The sequence below is a fragment of the Hyalella azteca genome, unplaced genomic scaffold (genome assembly GCF_000764305.2).
Source record: "Hyalella azteca isolate HAZT.00-mixed unplaced genomic scaffold, Hazt_2.0.2 contig6075, whole genome shotgun sequence".
In the NCBI taxonomy this organism is placed as follows: Eukaryota; Metazoa; Arthropoda; class Malacostraca; order Amphipoda; family Hyalellidae; genus Hyalella; species Hyalella azteca.
The window spans coordinates 15,422-30,133 of NW_025936244.1; the positions used below are offsets into that span (position 1 = coordinate 15,422).

General features: G+C 45.5%; 1 protein-coding gene across 1 annotated transcript; it reads right to left on the reverse strand.

Moving 5' to 3' along the window:
• Nucleotides 1-1,155: 1,155 nt before the first annotated feature.
• On the reverse strand, nt 1,156-7,664 carry LOC108672435 (sodium-dependent dopamine transporter-like). Its single transcript, XM_018160099.1, has 8 exons — nt 7,642-7,664; nt 6,559-6,670; nt 5,764-5,889; nt 5,291-5,419; nt 4,390-4,489; nt 3,705-3,805; nt 3,058-3,228; nt 1,156-1,335 (listed from the first exon to the last, which is right to left on the reverse strand). Exons 1-8 carry the CDS (start codon nt 7,662-7,664, stop codon nt 1,156-1,158), a joined length of 942 nt encoding a protein of 313 aa, XP_018015588.1.
• Nucleotides 7,665-14,712: the final 7,048 nt, after the last annotated feature.

The window sequence follows — 14,712 nt, forward strand, 5'->3', positions numbered from 1 at the left end:
TTCTTAGTTCTTAACCTAAACTACACTAGGTTTAACTATATTAAAATAATAAAATTATATTAATATGGTCTGTAACTTAATTTAAATTAATATAATAAATTAAATAAAAATTTGGCCTCTAATTTCGATTAAAGAGCTTTGATCGAAATCAAACGTAATAATAATGTTACATTTATTAATTAATGTTATATAAATAAATAATTATTACATTTCCCATTAATGTTAAATTTCATACCAGTTAACTTGACGTTTTTACGTCACGACATCGAATAATCAGAGTTACATCTTATGACATCGATTTGGTTTAACCATTTTACGACACTGATTAACATGACCATCTTTACGACATTGATTAATTTAACAGATTTTACGACAAACCATAATATATAATTGCCCGGGCATAATATATAATTGACGGACTGCCCGGACTGCCCCCTCCCGGGGCAGTCCGTCCCCCCTCCCCGGGGCAGTCCGTCCCCCTCCCGGGGCAGTCCATCCCCCTCCCCGGGGCTGTCCGTCCCCCCTCTCCGGAGCACTCCGTCCCCCCTCCCTTGTCTTCCTTTTTTTTATGTCTACCGTGTGGTATCAATTATTATTATATTATATATTATTTTCTCGCATTTATAATTCTCTTTCCTTTAATTAGTCGCTTACTTGCCATGTGTTTGTTGCAAGTCGTGTTTTCCTCCAAATTTTGTGCGTTTGTTCAGCACCAGCTTTAAAAAGTGGCTTATACACGAGGCTATTAGTTGCGTCTACTAGGCGCATTGCGCTCAGTAGCCGCCCGGCTGTCATACCGAGCACAGCTGCGTGCGTCGCTCTCTCTCTCTCGCCCACTGTAGCGCGCACTGCTATCGTGCTCTCGCATGACTCCACCGTGCACGCCCTTACTCGACAACTCTCAACGTCGCACTGACGCCGGCGCAGTGTACCGAAAACACCATACTCGTATATAGGTTCTCACCCTGCAAAACTGTAGTAGACGCAACTAATAGCCCAGTGTAAAAGCACCTTAACGCTAGTGACCTAGTGGTTGGTTACTGATAACGTTTTTGTAGCGTGTTTGTTGCATGTTTATGGCATGTTTGACGCTAACTTTTGTATGTTTGTTGCATGTTTGTCGTTAGTTTGCTTCTGTTCCCTTTCGTGCCCACTTCACACAGCCTCCCCAGCCCCTCCTCTCTCCCCCATCCCCGGGGGGAGGGCCTCCGTCTTCACCCCGTTGCTCGCTGACAGAACGACGGTGCTGGCAGCCACCTGCTCACCCCCACCCTCACCCCCACGTTGTCGTCTCCCCTCTCCCCCATTGCTGGGGGTGCACAGCGTGCACATGCGCTGCAAGAAGAAAATATTGTTATTTTTAATATATATTATAAATTATTATTTTATATCATAAAATATTATTATATATTATAAAATATTGACATCGCTTGCGGCATTGCAAGTATTACGAAATGGCGTGAATTATAGATGGAAAAAAAGCAAGAAAGTAAGTTTTTATGTCAGTTTGTCTATCAAATGTTTTCTGTGAGTCATAGGAAACGACGACGTTATTTGTCGATTAACTAATTAAAAAATGAATGTTCTCAGGCTCATGGCTGGTAGCCAGGTGGCCGAGGAACGACTAGCGGTCGGCTAGAACTAATTGGCCTCGGCCGACCACTGACCATCTATTATTACTCGCCCCTTATTGTGCTCCCCTCCACCACATGAGTGACAGGGTAGTAATTTACGACGCTGCTTCCCCTCATTCTTTCCCCAACTCCTTCATCAAAACTGCAGCTTCCAAAGAAAATGTGAACTAGCGGTTCCAGCGTTTAGTAGGCCGTAGGACTGTCGCCGATTCATAACATCGCAGAACATTCACAGCTTGTTGCGGTCTCGATCTCGCAACTCACTGCTACAATTCTGCTGTGCTTAACCGCCCGGCCTCCTCGCCGATTCTGACCAGAAACTGGCGCGCAGAGCTGGGTTCGAACCCGCGCCTCTCTGCGCCAATCTTGGTACTCTGAACTATAACCACTGGGCCACCCTGTCTGTAGGCAAAACTTACATTTTGACAATAAATATCTACAAAATGGATATTGATTCAGGTATGTTCAGGTATGTCTTTCAGACCGATCAGTGAAGAATAAATAGTACAACGGCCTGATGTCGTATATATTTTAGGTGGGTCGCATATTTCAGTAATTGGTAGTTGGTAACCTGCTTGTCAGTAATTGGTAGTTGGTAACCTGCGTTTCTGTAATAGTCAACGGTAACCTGCGTTTCGTTAATTAGTAGTTGGTAACCGGCTTTTCATTAATTCGTAGTTGTTAACTTGCATTTCAGTAATTGGTAGTGCGTAACCTGCGTTTCAGTAATGGGTAGTTGGCAACCTGCGTTTCAGTAATTGTTAGTTGGTAACCTGCTTTCCAGTAGTTGGTAGTTGGCAAACCTGCGTTACAGTGATTGGTAGTTGGTAACCTGCGTTTCATTAATTAGTAGATGGTAACCTGCGTTTCAGTAATTGGTAGTTGGTAACCTGCGTTTCATTAATTAATAATTGGTAACCTGCGTTTAATTAATTGGTAGTTGGTAACCTGCGTTCCGGTAATTGGTAGTTAGTAACCTGCGTTTCATTAATTGGTAGTTGGTAACCTGCGCTCCTGTGATTGGTAGTTGGTAACCTACGTTTCATTAATTGGTAGTTGGTTAACTACGTTCCGGTAATTGGTAGTTGGTAACATGCGTTTCAGCAATTGGTAGTGGGTAACCTGCGTTTCATTAATTAGTAGTTGGTAACCTGCGTTTCATTAATTGGTAGTTGGTAACCTGCGTTCCGGTAATTGGTATTTGGTAACCTGCATTTCATTAATTTGTAGTTGCTGCTTTTCAGTAATTGGTAGTTGGTAGCCTGCGTTTCATTAATTAGTAGTTCCAGTAATTGGTAGTTGGTAACCTGCTTTTCAGTAATTGGTAGTGGGTAACCTGTGTTCCAGCAATTAGTAGTTGGTAACTCGCGTTCCAGTAATTGGTAGTTGGTAACCTGCGCTTCATTACTTAGTAGTTAGTAACCTGCATGAAGGTTCCCTTGGTGGTGCAGATGCCGTACACGGCCACACCGGGGATGAAGGCCATCGAGGCGGCGGCCATAACCCATCCGATGGTGTCCGCCTGCCACGGGAACACGGCGGCCTCCCTGACGGACAGCGGCTCGTACGAGATCAGCCCGTTGACGATCACGCCCTGGGGGGGGGGGAGGGTTTTATGGTGGAGGTAGAAGAGGGGGTATTATGGAGGCTGTGGGGGAGGGGAAGGGGGGGATTATGGGGGCTGTAAGGGAGGAGGGTTTTATGGGGGGCTGTGGGGGAGGGGATGTGGGGAAAGGGGGTATTATGGGGACTGTAGGTGAGGAGGTATTATGGTGGACTGAGGGGGAAGGGATTAGCTACGGCACAGTAAATTTCGTAGAAATAGAAATAGGATGATATATATAAATTTAATAAAATAATAAATTATTCAAGGAAATGAATAAGATCGACAATAGGCTAAGTCCTGTACAGCAATGACATTAAGGGCAGAATTAATGCACGTACAAGTGAACGTACACGCCACACTGAGCGTTTCATAGAAGGGGGCATTCACCCCAATCAAGGGAGGACTCACCCCCAACCATTGGGGTTACACTCACCCCAATCATGAGGGCGGGAGGGGGGACTCACCCCAATCATGAGTGGGGCAAAGAACTTGAGGCAGAGGCGCCAGTAGAGGCCCGGGGCGAAGCCGATCATCTGACGGACGTCAGAGCAGAGCCTGTCCAGGCCTGGGGGTGGGGGGTAGGGGCAAGGGGGTCACTACCTTAATTAACAAAAATTTCATAACACTCAGGCTTCTGCGTAGGGGTCGCTACACTTGGTTTGGAATTATTCTAGGTGTTCTTGGCCACCGGAATCAGCTTTTTATTCAATCCCTCACAAAATTTAGATTCGGGTCCGACTATAAAATACTAGGAGTATCACAGGACTCGGGGATTATGGATATCAGCCGTTAATTTTCGCTTCGGCCGGGCTTGAAGTGCAGCTTCTGGGCAGCTTGTCATACTCTCAGGTCGGGAAGTAGACTCTGACCAGAAGGTGATCGGGTGGCCGAGCAGACCCAGAATAACCAAGCCGAGTGTAGCGACTCTTGGGCAGAAGCCGGGGCGGCACACAAATTTTGTTTGGGTAGGGCGAGTAATGCACCAATCGCAAGTTGGCCATAAATGTGGAAGCAAAATATGCACCAAGAAAACTCAATATATATCAAGGTGAAGATACGTTTATGGTGTACGAGAGTGCGTTAATACGGCAGTGGATTGAGTGATATATTGCCGTGACCCTTCACCGTATATCCAGCACAAGTGCTCACCGTATATCCAGGACACAGCTATGGCCTCCCAAAATACGGCGAAGAGGATGGAGAAGCCAGCGGCGTACACCTCGAGTACTTGGAACACGTAGTACCCCCCCTGGGGGGAGAAGAGGGAGGATGAACATTATACATTATTTGATGTTGATGACGATGTTTGTTGATGTAAATCATACCATAATTACATCTCACGGGATAAAGATTATACATTATTTATTGATATAGATTATAAAATATTCAAATCTTATGTATACATTATTGACATATTATGTATAGGTAATAGAATATGTTTAGGCAGCAGCAGCAGAATGGGACGGATGGGCGAGTGGCAGATTAGAACGAAAACTCCTGCCGCCCGTACATGTGTCACAGGTTGTGTATTTACTACAAACTATGATATTGAGCTCTTCAAATTAAGCACTACTTGAGGGTCTGGTTCTTCGACTAAGGTAGTGAGGGATAAGTAAGACACATAAGTCCAGATAACGTATCTGGTATACGGGGTGGTTATACATTATGATACAGAATACGGGGTGGTTATACATTACGATACAGTATACGGGGTGGTTATACATTACGATACAGTATACGGGGTGGTTATACATTACGATACAGTATACGGGGTGGTAATACATTCAGCACGTCCCTGCGTGCAGCACGTACCTGCGTGCTGCACGTGCCTGCGTGCAGCACGTACCTGCGTTCAGCACGTACCTGCGTTCAGCACGTACCTGCGTGCTGCACGTGCCTACGTGCTGCACGTGCCTGCGTGCTGCACGTACCTTCATGCATCACGTACCTGCGTGCAGCACGTACCTGCATGCTTCACGTACCTGCGTGCAGCACGTACCTGCATGCAGCACGTACCTGCGTGCAGCACGTACCTGCGTGCAGCACGTACCTGCGTGCAGCAGAAGAGTCCCACGAGGAAGTCGACGCCGAAGAGGGCGGCGACGAAGGCCTTGCGGTGGCGGGCGATGGCGGGAACCTCGTCACTGAGCGCCGTGATGACGGCCTCCGACCCCGCGAACTGGGGAGGAGGTGGGGACCATCATGGTGGGGAGGTACCATAACCCCACCCACCGAGGACCCCAACCTGAAGGGCCCCATAACACCACCCACCGAGGACCCCAACCTGAAGGACCCCATAACCCCACCCACCACAGACCCCACCATCAACCCCATGAACCACAGACCCCATAACCCCACCAAGGACCCCATAACCCAACCCACCGAGAACCCCATAACCCCTCCCGCCGAGGACTCCATAGCGCCACCCACCTGTGACTTTGTGACTTAAAACCCCAAGCAACGCAGATCCTAACCCCACCGAGAACCCCATAACCCCACCTTTGACTCCATAACCCCACCCACCGAGGAGTCGAGCCCCAGGGTGAGCAGCATGAGGAAGAACATGAGGGACCAGAAAGAAGACCCAGGCATCGTGGCGATGGCCGAGGGGTAGACCACGAAGACCAGACCGGGGCCTTCGTCAACCACCTGGTGGTGGGGAGGGGGGACTGATTACAGTTCTTAACAGGTGGTCTATGCATCAAAGGTCTTATCTTGAGAGGTCTAATTTAGTATCCTTACCCTTACAAAATTTAGAGTCGCATTAATAGACCGGATACTACACCGGTTAATAACTATAATCAACCGATGATTATAGTTAATAACCGGTGGTCTATGCATCAAAATTCTTATCCTCAAAGGTCTAACTTAGTATTCTTAGGGGGTGTTTCGGGAGCAGCAGTCCCAGGTCACGCTGGACGTAGCAGTCCCAGGCCACGCTGGACGTAGCAGTCCCAGGCCACGCTGGACGTAGCAGTCCCAGGCCACGCTGAGCAGCCCCAGGCCACGCTGGTCGTAGCAGTCCCAGGCCACGATACTCTCTTTTGGGCCCACTTTCTATTGACACTCTCTATTGGCCTCACTCTCTATTGGGCACACTCACCCTCTGCCGCCATGTCTATGAGAAGGCCCGTGGCATGGGCCCGAAATATGGGCCCATATTGTCTATAGGTTGGCCCGTTATGTGGGCCCACCTTGTCTATGGGTTGGCCCGTTATATGGGCCCACCTTGTCCATTGGTTGGCCCGTTTTATGGGCCCACCTTGTCTATTGGTTGGCCCGTTTTATGGGCCCACCTTGGGCCCACCTTGGACCCACCTTGTCTATGGGTTGGCCCGTTATATGGGCCATGTAGCCCAGCACGGAGAAGATGACGAAGCCGGAGACGAAGGAGGTGCAGCAGTTAATGAGGGACGTGACCAGGGCGTCTCTGGGGACACGTGGGGACTTGTTAGACTTATTAGACTAATGAGGAGGTGAATTAGGAGGTTAATGTATTATTAATAGTATATTAGTGAATATGGTTAGTATTAATTTTAATTTTAAGTATTAGTATTAATGAGGAGGTTAATTAGGAGGTTAATGCATTAGTATTAATGTGTTAATGAATATGGTTGGTATTACTATTGATTGTAAGTATTAGCGTTAATGAGGAGGTTAATTTGGAAGTTAATTAGGAAGTTAATTAGGAGGTTAGTTAGGAGGTTAATCATTGGCTGGTCTAATTAAGAGCTTATCGAGGAGCACTATATTCAACTTAATTAGAATCCAATTCGGGTGTGGGACTAATGAGGAGGTTAATTAGGATGTTAATGCATTGGTATTAATGTATTAATGAATAAGGTAAGTATTACTATTTATTGTAAGTATAAGTATTAATGAGGAGGTTAATTACGAAACTGATCATTGACTTTATTATGAGTCTAATTAAAAGCTTATTAATGAACACTTTCATTGACTTAATTAAAAGCCTATTCAGGTATTAGACTAATGAGGAGGTTAATTAGGAAGTTAATGTATTAGTTTTAATGTATTAATGAATATGGTTGGTATTACTATTAATTGTAAGTATCAGTATTAATGAGGAGGTTAATGAGGAGCTTAATTAGGATTAATGCATTGTATTAATGTTTTAGAGAATATGGTTAGTATTAATTTTAATTGTAAGTATTAGTATTAATGAGGAGGTTAATTGGGAAGCTGATCATTTGCTTGATCATGAGTCTACTTAAGAGCTTATTGAGGAGCACTGTCATTGACTTAATTAAAACCCCAATTAATCAGGAGCCCACGTAAGGAATTAATAAAAAATATGAAGTCTAAAGATGCGTAATCAAGAGTCTGATTAGGGGCGTAAAGCTGGCGCCTAATCAGAGCCTGATTAGGAGTCTCATTGGTCGCCCCTGGTGAGGGGACGTTGCCATGGCAACCTCTGGCTCGTGGCCTCGTATCCAGGCTACGAGCTCGTGGCTGCGTATCCAGGCTACGAGCTCGTGGCTGCGTATCCAGTGGCTACGAGTTCGTGGTTGCGTATCCAGGCTACGAGCTCGTGGCCTCGTATCCAGGCTACGAGCTCGTGGCTTCGTATCCAGGCTACGAGCTCGTGGCTGCGTATCCAGGCTACGAGCTCATGACTGCGTATCCAGGATACGAGCTCGTGGCTGCGTATCCAGGCTACGAGCTCGTGGCTGCGTATCCGGGCTACGAGCTCGTGGCTGCGTATCCATGATACGAGTTCGTGGCTGCGTATCCAGGCTACGAGCTCGTGGCCGTGTATCCAGGCAACGAGCTCGATCGTGAATGCGTATCCATGATACGAGCTCGTAGCCTCGTATCCATGATACGACAGTGACGGATAATAAGCGAGGCGGGGATTGCGTTAGTCGCGGCAATTGCGGGGTCATTGAGTCCGGCCCCCGGGGGACACGCTACCCTAACAAAATTTAGGGTCGCCCCAGCTTCTTGTTTAGGGTCGCCCCAGCTTCTGATATATTTGGGTTACCAGAAGCTGGGGCGACTCTAAATTTTGTTAGGGATATATATATATATATATCACTGAGGGAAATGAGCGAGGCTTTGTCTAACTATTGATGCACTTTTTGCTATTGCGTGGGTCTTCCGGACCCAGTTTGACCCGGTAAATTGGCGTACAAGGCTACGTGAAAAAAGTGCGTAGCTATTTGGAAAATTTTTATTTCGACAATTTGAAACATACGTTTTTCCGAGCTTAGAGTAAAATACTAGACAAACTTGACAGACTTGTACACACTTGACCCACTTTGACCACTTGACCCCCTTGACCCACTTTAACCCACTTGACCCACTTTGACCCATTTTGACCCACTTGACCCATTTTGACCCTCTTGACCCACTTGACCTACTTTGGCCCACTTGACCTACTTGACCCACTTGACCCACTTTGACCCACTTGACCCATTTTGACCCACTTGACCCACTTGACCCACTTGACCCACTTGACCCATTTTGGCCCACTTGACCCACTTGACCTACATCGACCTTACGATGTACCGTTTTTAGGTCGCACGGGTCTGAATCAAAGCTCGGGAATTGTCGTTCATTCCGTGTTACACTCCCTATTGCATTCTCGTTATCTACATAATTTATTTCTTGAGCGCATGCACACTGTACCAGATAGAATATTGCACGAAACCTTACAATTATTGATCGAACAAATCGGCCAGCACAAAAAGCCTAGTAATCCTCTCGAATGTGAAACTTTATTGATAGATTCGCTTTCAGCTTCGGGTCTTATACCGCGCAATGCCGATCTAACGCATAGAGCCACCTCTATTCTGCAGGACTTGTGCCAAGTCCAAAGCTTTGACTTGCGCAGAAATTTCGGTAGGTTGGAAAGGCAGGCGGAAGCGAGTTCTAAAGCATTAATCGTCAATTGTTGTAATGTTCGTTGTAACAACCAAGTAGTTCCTCTTACCCTCTGCAATGGTAAGTGGTTTCTAGCTTATGCCAGTAGGCATCGTTACGATCACAACAATCGTTACCTTTTTGATGTGGATTTCCGGTGGACTCCAGATTTAGAGTGGCACCACTGTTCGGGTCCTGATTCCGATAGTAGTAGTGTCCTGAGGAATTTGAACTGGAATGTTCTAATCTACATTGAACAGCCTTCAGCAAGTTTAATGACGAAAGAACAGTTCATTAACTGGGCTGGAGGACAAACTAAATTAAAATGTTCTCGCCATCCCTCCAAGTACATGATGAGGGAGCGTGTAAAAATACCAGTCAATGGAGTAGCTTCTAACTTGACTTGCTGCTATGCAAATTGCTCTTCAACAATAGTATGGAGATGTTCCGACGCTTTTGGAAGCCAGATCTATGACCGTTGTCAAACTGGCGTTTGCGCACAGCATGCAAAAGTTATTTTTACAAGCGAATCGGAATCAGGACTGGTGCAGCATCCTCAAAATCTTGTCCACTCATTGCCGGTTGATCCCATCATAGGTGGTGACGATGAAAATGCAGTGACTCGTGAAATAGACAATTTGATGGATCCGCCTGATTATCGCGATATTGATCAGGAAGGAAATTACGAGTTCGATGACCCTGACGATAATTTTGTTCACTTGTCCGATACTAACTTGCCGACTTTTACAGCATTTAGAGGCGAAAGTACAGAGATAGATAATTCGTGTAGGTCTTCCGGGCATTTTTTGCTAAACAGCCATTTAAAATTGTGCGGAAGAGCAAATATTAATAGAAAGGCGCCCGTTAATTTTCAACAAATGTTCATGCACCTCCATTCGATAGGTAAGGATCAAAGTTTGCCATTGCTGTATCCCGAAGCTTTACTGTTCCCTCAAATCTTTTATGCGGCAGTCGAAAATTCTGTTGTTGGAGCATTGCCTTCAGTAATGTTCACCCCGTATGGGAAGCGTTCCGTTTTTGGCGGTTTCGCCACGCTTCTTGACCACGTGAGAGTTCGTATTTCAGATCATCAATCTTTGACGTCGCATGACCCTACTTACATAGGTTTTATTTTTGATGTTTATTTGAATGCACTTCTGCAACACAGCTCCGTTCTGCTCGCCTTGAACAAAGGCTTAGAGCACATAAACAAGGCTTTTTTGCAATCCGATGGAGAGATTAATTTTAGGTTTGACGAAATCGACTCTCGCACACAAGTTAGGAATTTATCTTCGATGATGCGTGACATGCCGTGGACTTACTTTGTAACCTTAACGTGTAACGACTCCTGGACATTCGGTGTTGGTCCCATACGACGCGCGCTTGAATTGAAGCATTGCAACGACAAAGAATCTCTTGATAGAGCATTGCAAAACTATGCTACGATTCTATGTAAATGCTGGGAGAGATCTGTGCGATATTTCTTCAAGTACCTTGAAAATAGCACAGAAAATCTCTTCGGCAAGTTGCGTGCGTACTGGTATAGATTTGAATTCCAGTCGAGTGGAGCGTTAGGGAATCGACCGCATGTGCATGCTGGCCTGACTGTCGACAAAGATCATTTGAATCCCGAAGACGACATTAAACGCGTTCATAATCGCATATCTGATCTTTTCAGTGTGTGTAATAAGTCAGATTGCGATACATTGTTGCGAGAAGGGTTCATTAATAACTCTGATGAATATCAAGCCCTTTTCGAATTAGGCAATGCTATAACGCGTCATAATTGTCAAAATGCTGCTTCGCGTTGTCAGAAAATGAAAGCAGACGGAACTTTTGCTTGTCGTGTACCACGGCACGAAGCCCATAACCCGGGTTATTTCAAAGAATCTGAATTCATTTTCGACGACGAAACGAAAGAGCGACTCTTTAAATTAGGACTCGGCGATAAACACCCAAGCCCTTTCGAGTCTGGGGATAGAGAAGAGATCACGTTGGTTGACGAGTTGCGAGGTGGCCGTTACATTTATTCAACCGATCCCGAGTACATACGTGTACCGAGTAACGGTCGACTGTTTGCCGCATTCAAAAGCATGGTCAACGTGCAACTGTGCGATAGGCGATTCCAAACTTCTTATCTTGCCAAATACGCTGCCGGGGCCGATGAAAAACGTCTTGCGTTCATAAAATCTCGTTCTGAAAATGCTAATGACATCGAGGTATACTTGCAGGATTTGTATCATGCTAAAATCTCGGGTGCTAGATATGCTAAAGAAGAGCAAGATCGGCGAAACGAAACTGGTGAAGCGCTTGCTCGAGAGATTTCCTTGACCGAGATGATTTGGTTTTTACTCGATCTGCCGTATGTTTGCACCAATGTCAAGTTTCAGAATTTTTCGACACATGCACAAGAACACAGGTGTGCTGTCGTTAAATCGGGTGTTGGAAGCGATAAGAAATTTTATGACGCCGATGCATCATTCTTGCCAGTGACATTGCGGCAAGATTTTCCTGAATGGAGGAAATTCACGAAGTCGCAATTAACTCTGCTTCAAGAATATTCTCATTCACGTTTTTCGGTTGATTCGACAACTTCGTTTTCTCTGAGACCACCAGAGCTACTCTGCATAAGCTCTGCCGCAAAATATTTGCAGTGGTTCTCAGGAAAAGCTGTGAGGAAGTACGAGGCATCTGACGATTTACTTAGCGGATCTTTGATTGATGGTACTTGCCGTAAGATTCGTGTTCGCCTGCGTTATTTGTGTGCAGTTGATGCTTATTTGCAGGAGCTTGCTGTCACTAGTCACAAACCAGGCGTTTTAGAAATGTCTGATCTTTTTCAGACCTTATCGGCTGAGTACCGTCGTCAAAATCCCGTTAAGAGTGCGTTTTTCAATAACTTCGTTGATTCCTCCTGCTTACAGGAAGTTGTTGTAGTCCCGACACCTATCGAGCCGAAATGTTTCAATAAATTTCTTGTGCATTTGCTCTTTACCCAAGGTCAGTTTGAAACTGAAATTGATCTTTTTGGCTTGCCCTCACTCCTCCATTCGTTTCAAATGGCGGGTCTCATTCGCGATGCTGATGCTCCATCAGAAGATGAGGCCAACGCAATTTTGAAGAGATACGTAATGGAGGACTTGAGGGTAATGCCTTTGAGCGCGCAAGCTTTCAGTAGGTGTCTGAGACTGGCCATGGACGGTTTGCATTTTTACTTCAGAAATCGCTGCATCGACTACGCTGAAGTACCGTTGGCCAGTCTCAGATCCATCAAAATTCAGGCCGAGAAGAAGGTGGAAAAACTCGAAAGCGACACTCTCAACAGATTATCAGAGGTCTTGCTTTCGTACAATTTCCGTAATTCTCCTTCACTCGCGATCTTGAACAGCGGAAAACCCTTCGATTTTGTTCCCGAGATCGCGGATACTCTAGTCGGCCAATCCCGAAACTCGATAGACGAGCAAAAAAGTGCATTGCTCAAAATTATTACTGCTATCAATTCTTATTCCCGAGTGGAAGCGTCTTTTGTCAAGTTCCCTCTTTTACTTGGACCTCCAGGAGCCGGTAAGACCTATTTGCTGATGCTGGCCACTATGTATGCTTTGTCTAAGGGATTGCAAACAGTCACGACTGCAGTGACAGCTGAGCGTTCTCAGCTTCTTGGCGGTGAACATCTCCACATGATGTTCTGTTTGCCTGTCTCTAAGAGCAAGCTGCAAAGCGTAGGTATCATTGCTGAAAATTGTCTTGGAAACCTGTTGAGGAGTCCAGTAAAATTGGCTCGCCTAAAACGTATTGATGTTTTTATTTTTGAAGAGATAGGGCTCATTCCGGGCTACCTCTTCAATGTTATTGACGTTGTTTTACGTCGCATCAAAAACTGCAATTATCCGTTCGGTGGGTGTCTTCTTATCGCGTCAGGGGATGCTAAACAGCTAAAGCCTATCGAGGGAAGATCAATTTTCTTGAGTCCGAACATGTACACGTTGTTTTCTGTGATGCGTCTTGATTATTTTGTTCGTTCGCGAACCGATTTTGATTTACAAGAAATTATCAGACGAATGAGGCAACCAGTGCTTGTTGAGGACGAAATTGCCTCGGTTGTTTCTAAAATTTCCCAACGCTGCTTTCCTCGCAATTGCGTTGAGTCCTGGGAGAAGGTGCCAGATTCTTATCACAGAGTTGTTGGTAAAAATTCAGCCGTTGAACACGCCGAGCGAGTGTTCGTTGATCAGAAAAGAAAGACGTTCGGTTTGATGCATTGTACCGTTGTCGCTGTTGACGAGATTGACTACATGAGTGGTCTCTTCCAGCCTGCAAATGCGTTCATTTCGAATCGTCTTTCGCGTTCTGTGAAGGAACCTTATGAGCTCTTGTTGTACGTGGGTCAAGTTTTACGGCTGACTTTTAACAACACTCGTCCCACACGGAATCTTCCTAGATTTTCCCAAGGACAACTCGTTATTGTGACGGAATTACCCAATTTGCAGCTTGAAACAACAGAGCAGTTTGTTCAAGTCAAGTTGTTGCCTCCTGGTTGTCGAAATTTTGCTACTGAGGAAATTGCCGCTCAATGTCCGCAGTTTAAACTGTTCCGCCGCCACACGATACCAACATTCGTTGGGGGTCATGGCACCAAAGCTCGCAGACTGCAGTTTAGTCTCGCCTACTATGTCTGTAGTACAGTTCATCGCATTATTGGCGAGACCTGCCCTAAGCTTGCTACCCAAATATCCAGCGGCAGAAAAAAGTTTTCACTCTGGGACAGAGACCAGCTGCTTGTCATCATCAGCAGAGTATCTAGTCTGGACGATATTCTATTTGTAGGATCCCAGCAAGATACTTTGTTGGCCATCAAAGAACTTTTAGCGCAAACGCAGGTTTATGATCAGCACATTGATAAAGTTATCACCTCTTGCAATGTTCTAAAAGATGGTGGCGGCATTCTTCCTCCTCTCATTTCTCTGCCTTCTATTGCTACATGCGTACCTTCTCGTGACTGCGGTTTCGTTTTCATGCTCGTCAGCCTGAAATTCCCGGAGAAGTATCAACTGTCCGAGGGACGGTCATTAGAGAACATGTTACGCATAAGCAATTCCTCTCTTTCTCCAAGCATCCGCCATTTGAAGCCGTGGGCGCTTGCCGCTTTTGTTTGTGGATTTCCGAATGACGGCAGTCATATCGAAAACTACGACATGCGGCAAGATTTTTTGGCATGCTGGATCGAAACTATTTTCCTTTCTAACTGTGACTCTGACGATAGTGAAGCAGCACTATCGTGTGGAAAGCGTGCTTTTTCACTATTTCGCGCTGCAAACGGAGTCAATTTAGTATTTAAGCAGTGCTGCGTTTTGCGACCAGCAAATAGGGTTTAATTTTTCTGTCATTTGTCGATTTTTACTTCTAATGTAAAAATGTTCACTTGCATTTGGTTTTTTCATTTGATGCTTATGAAGCCTTCCTTCATGGCGTTTTGTTTGAATTCCAAGTAAATTAAAAAAAGTAAATAGAATTTTCACATGTCCGGCGCCATTCTGTGTTGTCTATTTCCTAGAATATAAGACTAATTTATAAGAATATCCTGCGAGT